This window comes from Nesoenas mayeri (assembly GCF_963082525.1).
Source record: "Nesoenas mayeri genome assembly, chromosome: 4".
NCBI classification, from domain to species: domain Eukaryota; kingdom Metazoa; phylum Chordata; class Aves; order Columbiformes; family Columbidae; genus Nesoenas; species Nesoenas mayeri.
This window is the reverse complement of record NC_137540.1, coordinates 18061485-18073768: the sequence shown is the minus strand read 5'-3', so window position 1 is coordinate 18073768 and position 12284 is coordinate 18061485. Positions and strand designations below refer to the sequence as shown.

The window sequence follows — 12284 nt, the reverse complement described above, 5'->3', positions numbered from 1 at the left end:
AGAAGGAGAGATCACGCTGAGCCTCCTCTGCTTTCTCTTTGAACAAGAACCTTCTTGGTGACTTGTGCTGAGACTAAGTAAATTGGGTAAATCAGAGATTTACTTTTTACACTTCTGGACATGGGAGGGAATATAAGAGACAAAACAGAGCAATAAAGAGAGTGATGATATGATTACGGGAATCACCAATAAGCAAGTGGACAAAGCAGAAAAACAATGAAAACCATGGCAAGACCTTGGCTGCAATGGTAAACTGAAAAAAGAAATGCAAAAAAGACAAAATATGTATCACATCATAAATAGACACGTTTTAAACGAGAACAACGTATCAGCTGCTGTGAGCTGGATGCAGCACAAAGCTCACAGAACAATCTGTAGCGTTTGTGGTGTACACAAACTAGAGAAGATTTTTTTTGGGGGGGGAGGGGGCGGCAAATGTTTTGCAGGGTAAATGTGAAAACAGTTTTCGGCAAAAGCAGAGAGGCAAGGAAGCCGTCACCTTCCGAAAACTTAGTCTATCTGGTGGCTTCTTTTTCTTTAAAACACTTGGCATGTAGAAGGTGTACTTAGCACTAATTGTCATGGTGAAGCATGAAGTCGTTTTTCAGCTAGAATGAGAAAGACCTTCTGAAGAACCACTGGAACAGCAAGTAAAAATAAGCACCAGAAACACGCGGAGATGATTGCGTACACGCACATACAGAACCCAGCTCAGGCAAATGCAGTTGTGCTGGGAACAGAAATGCTGCAAAAGGGAAGCCAAGGGATGGAGAGGAGAGGGCAAAGCGTTACTGACTTGGACAGGAGGAGGGAGAGATTTCAAGGCACGAAGGAGATCTCTCTGTACTCCACGCAAGGAGCACAGATGTTGGGAAAACGCAGGTAATAGGTAAATAAGCAAAAAGAAGGCATGGTCACAGACACGTCAACCTCAGCTCCTTTACCAAGCAAACGCACTAAAAAGATCCCAGTTAGTTAAACAAGGGAACCTCAGAGCATGCAAATGAGGAGCGCGATCGCATTTTTCGTGGCAAGGGAGGAATTAAAATCACAAAACCCACTTGAAACTGCCCTGAAAATGCAGGGGCGGGAGGGGCAAGAAGTTGATTTAAACTTGCCTTTTAGTAATTTCTGCCCCCCTCCCTCCGTCCCCGCTTCCCCCCAGCTTCCTCCTCCCAGCTTCCCCCTCCTCTTCGGCGGCGGCGAGCGAGCGCTGCCGGCGGGGCCGCTCTCCGCTCCCCCCTCACCCCGCCCGGGCGGGCGCGCAGGGCGGGGGGCGGTGGCGCTGCCGGCCCCGGCGGGGCGGGCGGCCTGATTGGCTGGAACGGGGCTGGGCACATGGCGGGCGAGAGCTTTGTCTGCCGAGTTGGAGCGAAGTTGCGGAGGTTTTAGGCTGGAGCCGGCGAGCGCGGGTGTTCAGTCTGCCGCCGAGCCGGGAGAGAGGGAGGAACGGAGCTCGGCGGGAGGCTGCGGATCCTCGAGCCCCCCCGCCCCGCATCTTCCCGCCCCGGGATCCCTGGATGCTGGCTGGGGGAGAGGAGCACGCCGCCTTGGGCGATTTTATCCTGGAAGAAGAGCGGGGAGTCAAATGAGGAAGGGCGGACCGCGTACAGATTGTATCTGGATGTCCTGGCACGGTGTGTATGAAAAAAAAAAGCAAACAAAAGTTTTCTGATCTGTTAAGATATTAATACTTGGCTGACTAGAAAAGGCGTTTTCAAGTTTTATAAAGGACCAGATGTGCGCTGGGTTTGAGGTACCGAAGGAAGTCGAGATAATTGCTTTTTAACTTGCTTGGAGAAATGAATTGCAAAACCTTACAAATGCACCGAATCGGCAGTAAAATGCACTTTATATTCATTTTTGCACTGATGATAATATCTTTCAATAAGGCTGTGCTGGGCAAGAATTTGAAATACAGGATTTACGAGGAGCAGAGAGTTGGGTCGGTAATTGCGAGACTATCGGAGGATGTAGCTGATGTTTTATTAAAAATGCCTAACCCGTCCTCGGTTCGTTTTCGAGCCATGCAGAGGGGGAATTCTCCCTTGCTTGTGGTCCGTGAGGATAATGGGGAAATCAGCATAGGAGCTAAAATTGACCGGGAACAACTCTGCCAGAAAAACTTAAACTGCTCCATAGAGTTTGATGTGATCACTCTGCCCACTGAACATCTGCAGCTTTTCCACGTTGAAGTTGAAGTGCTGGATATTAATGACAACTCTCCCCAGTTTTCCAGAGCACTTATCCCTATCGAAATATCCGAAAGTGCAGCTGTAGGAACCCGGATCCCTTTGGACAGCGCTTTTGATCCAGATGTGGGGGACAACTCCCTTCACACTTACTCTCTCTCTGCAAATGATTTTTTTAGTATTGAGGTGCGAACCAGGACTGATGGTGCTAAGTATGCAGAGCTCATTGTGGTTAGAGAACTGGACCGGGAGTTGAAGTCAAGTTACGAACTCCAACTCACTGCTTCAGATAAAGGGGTGCCTCAGAGGTCTGGATCATCCATCCTGAAAATAAGCATTTCTGATTCCAATGACAACAGCCCAGTTTTTGAGCAACAGTCATATATAATTCAACTCCTAGAAAATTCACCGATTGGGACTTTGCTCATAGACCTCAATGCTACTGATCCAGATGAGGGCGCTAATGGAAAAGTCGTGTACTCTTTTAGTAGTCATGTGTCTTCCAAAATTATAGAGACTTTTAAGATAGATTCAGAAAAGGGGCATCTGACCCTGTTGAAGCAAGTGGACTATGAAGTAACCAAATCCTATGAAATTGATGCTCAGGCTCAAGATTTGGGGCCAAATTCTATTCCAGCTCACTGCAAAATTATAATTAAAATTGTGGACGTGAATGACAATAGACCGGAAATTAACTTAAACCTGATGTCCCCAGAGAAAGAAGAGGTAGCTTATATTTCTGAAGGGTCACCCCTGGACACTTTTGTTGCCTTGGTCAGAGTGCAAGACAAGGACTCTGGTGTGAATGGAGAGATAGTTTGCAAGCTCCATGGACATGGCCACTTTAAACTTCAAAAGACTTACGAAAATAACTATTTAATCTTGACTAATGCCACTCTAGATAGGGAAAAGAGATCTGAATACAGCTTGACTGTAATAGCGGAGGACAAGGGAACGCCGAGTCTCTCCACAGTGAAACACTTTACTGTCCAAATCAGTGATGAAAATGACAACCCACCCCGCTTCCAGACAAACAGATATGAAGTTGTTATCTTAGAAAATAACTCTCCAGGAGCATACATCACATCAGTCACAGCCACAGACCCGGATCTAGGTGACAACGGGCAGGTGACCTACACTATTTTGGAGAGCTATATTTTGGGAAGTTCTATAACCACCTACGTGACCATTGATCCCTCCAATGGGGCGATCTATGCCCTGCGAACCTTTGATCATGAAGAGGTAAACCAAATTGCCTTTATGGTTCAAGCAAGGGATGGAGGGAGCCAGCAGCTTGTTAGCAATACCACTGTTGTACTAACCATCATTGACGAAAATGACAACGCTCCCGTCATCGTAGGGCCAGCACTACGCAACAGCACAGCAGAAATCTCAATCCCTAAAGATGCTGGAATCGGCTTTCTTGTCACCAGGATAAGGGCTACAGATAGAGACTCTGGTATGAACTCTGAACTCAGCTGCTACATTGCAGCTGATAAGGAAAACAGCATCTTTGTGATGGATCCCAAAACTTGTGACATCTCTATCAATGTGAGTGTTGAATCAGTTCCAGCAAAACAATGGGAGTTTTTTGTGATAGTCCAGGATAAAGGCAGTCCTCAGCTTAGTACTAAAGCTCTTCTGAAATGTACCATTTTTGAGTATGTTTATTCATTTTCAAGTACAGAAGCTACTTTGGTAAGCCAACCCTCCCTGGATGTCTCCATGATAACAATTATATCTTTAGGATCAATATGTGCTGTGTTGTTGGTCATTATGGTTATCTTTGCTACGAGATGTAATCGAGAGAAAAAGGACAACAGGTCCTACAACTGTCGTGTGGCAGAATCGACCTACCAGCACCACCCAAAACGCCCCTCAAGACAGATCCACAAAGGAGACATTACGTTAGTGCCAACCATTAATGGCACTTTACCCATCAGATCTCACCACAGAGCTTCTCCATCATCATCTCCAACCCTGGAAAGGGGACAGATGAGCAGCCGGCAGAGCCACCACAGCCACCAATCGCTGAACAGTCTGGTGACCATATCCTCTAACCACGTGCCCGAAAATTTCTCCCTGGAGCTCACCCATGCTACTCCGGCCGTTGAGGTAAGGTTCATACCTTGTTTTGCACATCCATTCACTCACATGTTCACTGGGGAAGCGTGGAGGTGCTCTGCACGCCAGCTGTGAGAGCACGGGGTGATTGGATCAGTGCCCACTGAGAACATGTTATGGATTTCTCTTCAGATGTCACAGCTTTGCAGTTTTACTCCAGTACCAACTGAATCCATTACCATGGAGAACAGGATTAAATCTGTTATTAACAGAATTATTTCTCAGTTCTTCCATGTAAGGTCAAAACAATGGAGTGTTAACATAAACAGTATTCTGCTCTGGTTTACTGAGCTTTCTTTCTCCCTTCCCTTCCCTTCCCTTCCCTTCCCTTCCCTTCCCTTCCCTTCCCTTCCCTTCCCTTCCCTTCCCTTCCCTTCCCTTCCCTTCCCTTCCCTTCCCTTCCCTTCCCTTCCCTTCCCTTCCCTTCCCTTCCCTTCCCTTCCCTTCCCTTCCCTTCCCTTCCCTTCCCTTCCCTTCCCCTCTGTATAGCTCCATTTAAGAAAGAGTGCCAGCATACTTACATAGGGAAATGATGCAGGGAATCCTTTCATTAATGGGGATGGAGAACTAAAAGGTTAAACACTGACACAGTTTAAGTACAGCTGTTGTAGCAACATATGATCATAGTGTACCTGATATATGCACACACTGATGTCAAACTTTGGTACTAAGAGCTGTGTCCTCATAACTCTTTACATGTAGTTCAATGAAATTTTCTTTTGAATTAGGATCCTGGAATGGTAAAGGGTTGATTTTTATCTATTAAAATGAAACTCCTCTGTTTAATTGCTTGGTTTACTTGTTAATGAATTAATTATTATGAGTTCAGAGGCTAATGAACAGCAATGCATTTCCTCATTGTACAAGGTCTTCAGATGTTTCCTGTGGCATGCACTATAATAAAACATAGTGTGTTGTACTGCATTACATATATGTAGGAATTTGATTTACTTAAACTTCAAAGAAAAAAAAAGGAACACAAAAGGGAATTAGTGGCTTTACAGCTAGGGATTTGAGCTTTCATTTCAAGGAATCAGTCTTTTCATCTTTTCTTTAGCAGGTTTCTCAACTTCTCTCGATGCTTCACCAGGGCCAGTATCAACCAAGGCCAAGTTTTCGAGGAAACAAGTATTCCAGAAGCTACAGGTAAAGATCTAGACGGTTCTGCTACATATGCTTGTATATGTCTCAGAAAATACAGACATGTATTTTGAATCAAAAAGTGGAATATAACATAATAATTTAATACCACCATTACCACAATTCTCTTTGCAGATATGCCCTACAAGATATGGATAAATTCAGCTTGAAAGACAGTGGCCGGGGTGATAGTGAAGCTGGAGACAGTGATTATGATTTGGGTAGAGAGTCTCCAATTGACAGACTTCTTGGAGAAGGATTCAGTGACCTTTTCCTTACAGATGGGAGAATTCCTGCAGGTAAGAGCACAATGAAAGCTGAACAGTTTATTTACAGTGCTGCCTGGCTGTCACTTTGATAAAGCTACTACTAAGCAAGCAAAAATTCTTTAGCTTTCAACTGTTGTGTTTCCTTCCTTTTCACTCTGCTGCATGACAAACATTGAGCTGAAGCCTTCACCTGTCTAGTAAAATGAAACAACTGAAAATTGGCCCAGAGCAATGCCTGCTTTTTCTGTTATTCACATCATCATGAGCTGGCTCCAAACTCCCCCACGAAAGCACAGTCTGTCCTTAGATTTTTAATGACTGGGTGGATGTTTTTGCAAAGCCAGGCCGTTATGGTTTGTTAAAAATACACTGAACTGTAATTTAGGAGATAGATTTTCCACAGTGGATTTGATCCATAGGATACAAACTTCTGGAGTTCAGAAGTGGACTGTGAAGGTGTTTTAGAAATACGGATGTACAAGAAAGAAAAGTACATTTTTTCCCACTGAAAAATGAACTTGAATGGCAAGGGAAGAATCTAAACATGCCCCAGATTTTAAATCTTGCAACCCTAATTTCTAGAAGAAAGATCTTAAGAAATACAACTCATGGACAGAGGTTGGAATTACTTTAATAATTATGCAGCCACTGGTTGTACCCTACCTCTAGTACTTATTTCAGCTCATATTTTGTTTTCTCTGTGTAACTGACAGGGCCGGATAATTTCAGTGAGTTCTAAATTTACACCAACGGTGTAAGCTTTAAAAGCTTAGTAAAATAATTTTATACAGAAGGGCACATTGCTTTCTGAGATGGTGCAGCACATGTTCCTTCCCCAGGTGTTGCCCAGAGCTGCAGCTCTTCCCTCTGCTGCCACAGACAACACCGGTGCGGGGAATCATACCTGACCTCAGTGCGTTTTACTCCGAGAAATATGCTCTTATGCTAGACAGGAGTAAACCCCAAAAGTTTATCATTTGTTCTTTTTACACCTTTTAACTTTAATATTTTCTTTGTGGTTTTTTTCTTGAGACTAGGTTTTTTATCACTTACCCAGGCATTCAGCTATCTCCTCAACCTAGTCTTACATACCCAATGTTTCAGAACCAGAGACTATTTTTTACTATTTTTTCAGAATCTTTAACCTAAATCTGGAGCTCTTATCTATTTTTTTTATCCTCATCTCCTCCAGATCCTACTATTTATTCCTCTGCCATCTAGCATGAGACTTGTCTCATTCTCTCCTGTAGTTAGTAAGGACGCAGGGAGGGATTCGCTGGAGCTCTCAGTTGCCAGGGGAACTTCAGCTGCCGTGGTGTTTGCTCTGGCATCTATCCCTGATGCTGCCAGGGAATAGCTGTCCCCTTCCTAGTGAGTGGGCAGCAGGAGCGGTTACCCTCATGACTAGCCAAAATGCCCATGGCTCATTTTCAGCTCTCGCAATTCAGTCTCTAAACAGGAAGCCAAAGGGTTGGATTTCCAAAAGTGCCCAGCCTTCGCCCAACACTAATTGCATTCAAAGTAAGGAAAACTCCTGCTGAGTACAGACAGAACTGAGTTGGGCTATCAAGATGGGCATTTAGTCTTACCCAGATGTCCATTTGCTGCCATGTGTGGTATTAGTCCGTCAGCTAAATATGCTGAACCCCTCCAGATGAGACCTGAATGGGTCTACAATTCAAACAAATAAAAAGGAAAGGAAAAACTTCCTGGAGTTTTTCCTGTTCTCCATTTTGAAAGGTTTCTGCATTGTCAGTCTGGACACAGGCAAAATGCTGTGGGAAAGTCCTTGCAGTTTGTCCTTTTAAGGTGGAACTGGAAAGGAATGGAGCCAATCTACCAAAACTTCAAAAACGATGTGATCAGAAAGTTCAATAACTGTCCTTGAAAGACCAGATTATTTCTCTTTCTCTTTTTAAATCGTCACCAACAAGCCCTAAGTTCTGGGGAAAAAAACCAACCAAACAAACAACAAAACTATTTTGTATCTGTTTTTTGTTTATTTATTGCCGATTTAAGGACAGACTGTAACACAATTCCATTTCCTCGGAGTATCTTTTGATCTTATTTTCAAGAATGTCAGAATTGATTATTTTATATGAAAACTAATCCTGAGTTACAAAACTTACAATGAAACAATCCTCACTTTTAATGAAATGCTAGACCATTGAAAGTCTACTATTAAATCACAGGAGCCTTCTTAATTAGAACAGTAATCTTCACCTTCTGGGTGAGGATTGAGAGTTGGTTCAGACCCCATGGATGACTTATCTATCTTTTCTCCTTTCTAACTCTTAGGCATTTCCTGCACAATGGCACACATATGCTTTTCGTACGTGGGAGCAAAGCACTTCAAGGCATTTCAGTCATATCAAGGCTTCAAGCATTGATATTTTCTAGGTTGCTTTTGTTTTGTTTGAAGCTCACTGATCAGCAGGCCATTTGCAATAGCTTGTGCAATACCCCGCCTGCAGCCTAAAGCTGTACTCTTGAAGAAATTCATGCTCTCATATGTAACACACAGAGAGAGTTTATGCTCAGAGGAATGGAAAGGGCACTAGGAAAGCAAATGTGATGGTCTGTGTAAAGCTCAGAGATAAATAATGCTGACACCATCAGAGTAGGACTTTATCAATAACTGGTGTGTTCTAAGCTGAAATACTCTGTTCAGTTCACTTACACCATTGCAAAATGGTTTTTTGATAGACTGAGTGGATCCAGAGCCAGATGGAAAATGTGACGAGAAAGCGAGGAAAACTTACAGGCCATGACTGCAAACATTTTGTTTTAGAAGTGGCATTTCTCATATATTCAGTACACAAAGAGAAAAGGAAAAGAAACTCTGTTCTACGTGTGATAATCTAACCCTTAATTGGTAGAGGATTAGGGCAAAAGTTTATTGTGGTCAAAATATGTGTAATGCAAACAGTCTAGCATTTCTGAAAACTTCTTTTTGAAGTATGTGATTCAAATTCAAGACAGTGGCCCCTGCAGCACCTACTTCTTTTCCAGCAGGTCTTTCAGGCACCCGGGCAGCACCCAGCCCATGCTGAGGCTTCGTGTCCCACAGAGCTGGTTCCCTTTTGGAGAGGAAAATTTGAGCTCTCTCCTGGCACATTCCTCTTTGCAGCCCTGCCAAATAGCCCTCCTCACTGGCCTGGATGCCCACCTTTTGGGTTAGAGCCCCCTTGTGCCAACACCTGAGCCAGTGTGGTCCAGCACCCTGAGCTACAGAGATGCAGGTGCTCCTCAGAGCAGCTCCAGTATAAACACTGGAGTCACACAGGGTGTGAATTATGCCCTGGGTGTGTTGATACTGGATTAATATTTAACTGATCCAGTTAAAAAGTTAAGATGGCAGTGGATCACCTAGTATTCGAAGTACACCTCACTGTCAGATCAAGAGATGATGTGTAATGAAGAGGGAGATCCTTCTGTACAGTTTTGTTCTCCTTTCTGTCCTCTGTTCATCTTTTGCCATATTCTTACTCTGATATGCTTCTCTAATTGCATGTGGAAGATTTCACTAAAAATTAAGTAAAAGCTTAAAGGTAGAAACACCTTTTTGTTTGTTTGTTTGTTTTGTTTAAATGAAATAGCACTGTACAAAGGGAACAAATGTCTTCGGGTCCCACGTGGGATGTACATGTTTATCTTCAACCCTAGTTTAAGAGATCGCATTGCTGTCTTACATGTTCTGCATTTATCGTTCTCCTGTTATATGACACTTCAGAAATGGAAGTACGTTTAGATCTGGACCACTTGCATTTGCCATCTTCATGCACACAGAACAAGAATCCAAACGCCAGATCTGAACATCTTTGGAGACATTCAGTCCTTGTGTGTTAGTTCCTGTGAATGTAAATGGTAATTGCAGCAGAGGGAAGGCACTCACTCTCCTCTTTTCTCTCTTGCAGCGATGCGGCTGTGCACGGAGGAGTGCAGAGTTCTGGGCCACTCGGACCAGTGCTGGATGCCACCGTTGCCATCTCCCTCCTCTGATTACAGGAGTAACATGTTCATCCCTGGGGAGGAGTTCCAGTCGCCACAGCAGCAGCTGCAGCAGCAGCAGGGCGTCGAGGAAGACCCACAGCCTGCAGACGCCAGCGAGAAGAAGAAGAGCTTTTCAACGTTTGGTAAAGACTGCCAGAGTGAGGAGGAGTCTGGGGACACCTGCACCTCCTCTCTCCTCTCCGAAATGAGCAGCGTCTTCCAGCGCCTGCTGCCTCCCTCGCTGGATGCCTACACGGAGTGCAATGAAATGGATCGCTCTAACTCGCTGGAGCGCAGGAAAGGACATTTGCCAGCCAAGACTGTGAATTATCCACAGGGGGTGGCAGCCTGGGCAGCCAGCACACATTTCCAAAATCCTGCCAGCAACGGGCCTGCTCTGGGGACTCACTCGAGCGCACAGCCGTCCTCTAAGTGGCTGCCAGCCATGGAGGAAATCCCAGAGAATTATGAAGAAGATGATTTTGACAATGTGCTCAACCACCTGAGTGATGGTAAACACGAACTCATGGATGCCAGTGAGCTGGTGGCAGAGATTAACAAGCTGTTGCAAGACGTCCGGCAGAACTAATTGTTTCAAAAGCCTATTTTTCCATGTTTATGGAAAACTGGAAGGGGAAAAAAAATAAAAAAAGAGAACAAAAAACAGACTGAGAAGAACTGGCATTGCCAACTAGTTGCATTTATCATAAATGTGTCTGTGTATGTTGAATATTAAAATACTGTATTTTCATATGTACACAATGCAAGTGTGATTATCTTTATCTGTATTTTAAAAATACATTTGTACCTTATATTTATGTGTAATTTAACAAATAAATTTTATTTTTGTACACCCACAGCAAGCATGTTTTCCTAAGTGTATATATATGGTACCACCTATGTCAAACTGCCAGCATTCTTGCCACACAGGCATGTTAAAGAAAAAAAAGGAGGGATATTGTTTTCCCTTATTATCTCTTTTGTCTCAAATGTTACAAATATTAATTCAAACCACTAAAGAGTTATGCAAACATTAGTTTAAATAAACAATCCAACACCTTGTTGCAATGTTCCATTCTTATAATAAAGACTTGTCAACTTCCATGAAGCCTAAAATGTCCTTTTTATTTTTATGCTTTTGGTCTGTAGATTCATTTTCTCATGTAATTAATGTATTATTGCAGTGTTTTCCCAAGTGAACAAATCATGGAATTCAGTGGTGGGATTTCCAGTTGACTCTGCAAAAAAAAAGGTAAATTTTATCTGCTGTTGTTATGCTGCAAAACCAGTTGAAGTGAGCAGTGTATGCTTGAAAGACAGCAATAAAATAAACTTTTCTGACCTCAAGACGAATTCTCAATTTATGTAAATGAAAATAGGCCAGAGTGTTTTATACTTGTAAATGACACCAAAATAAAATGTTTCATCTCTCAGGAAAGCAGCTGATATAACTATATTCCTTAAGTGTGCCCATCTTTTATTTGCAAAGTAGTATAGCAATACTTGAACTTCCTTGAAAAGAGCTATCTTGCTATTAGTGGCTGTGACCTGCAAGTACATTGGCTCTCACTGAATCCCATCCTATAGCAGAGCTTCTCCCTGTACTGAAGGCAGCTTAATGAAAACTGAGCCATTTATACTATGGTGCTGTCACCTCTGCAGGATAACTAATATTTTTCAGGTAACTGTCAGAGTCAACATGGTCCCTTTAGTTTCTTTTTTTTTAAAAAAATAAAAATCTATATCTCTCTCTCTCTATAGATATAGATATAGATATAGATATAGATATAGATTGGTTAGCCTGTCATCTGCAGGGAGATTTTTGTAACACTTGAAAAAACTCAAGTGAACCTGTGCATATAAACTGACACATATCTTTACTCTGGAGAATTGCACTTGTAAAGTACCCTATAGTGTATTTTTAATGGTAGATACAGAAAATTCCTTAAAAAAGTCAGAATTTTGTTGTCTGCATAAGCTTTATTTGCTTGTTCTCTAAGGAAGCTTTAATCTCATCTTTGGATTCCCAGTGCTGTATATGTGATGTTACACGTAGATATTTGTTGGCATCTGAATAATGGAGAGATTCACACCTTGTTTACACTTCAGGAATATAGCTATGCTAGTTAGAAATACCATGACCTCAGATTTCTAACAAAGTATCCATGTTGGCAGAAACGATAATGCAGATGAAACTATTGTATCAAAATGTCATTTCATGTATATGACACATTGAAGGCAATTGGGCTATCAGCGTTGTTACAAGAAGATCCTCTAACAGTGGAGGCTCTTTCTGTTTTGGAGAGTTATTACAGCACCTTTAAAATGCCAGAATGGCCTCAGTCTCATGGAACTAACTCCAGTTACTGAAGGGAAGAAGACGTAACATCTCATTTACTAAATATTTCAAAGCCTCTTCCCTGTTTTACCTCTACCTTCCCGCTGAACCTCTCCTAGGTCTGTTGCCTGTGCCCAACCAGAGCCAGTTCACGATCATAGATCTAACTTTTCTCACTCCTAATCCAACTTTTAGCCATTTCCGTCTCTCTGGAGACTCATCCCCCTT

General features: G+C 42.8%; 1 protein-coding gene across 1 annotated transcript; it reads left to right on the top strand.

Annotated features, from left to right (window-relative positions):
- Positions 1 to 1802: 1802 nt before the first annotated feature.
- PCDH18 (protocadherin 18) lies at positions 1803 to 10510 on the top strand (the record flags this gene model as incomplete). The annotated part of the gene is made up of 4 exons (XM_080344359.1): positions 1803 to 4307; positions 5374 to 5462; positions 5592 to 5755; positions 9643 to 10510. 4 exons carry the CDS (start codon positions 1803 to 1805, stop codon positions 10305 to 10307), a joined length of 3423 nt encoding a protein of 1140 aa, XP_080200485.1. The 3' UTR covers positions 10308 to 10510.
- Positions 10511 to 12284: the final 1774 nt, after the last annotated feature.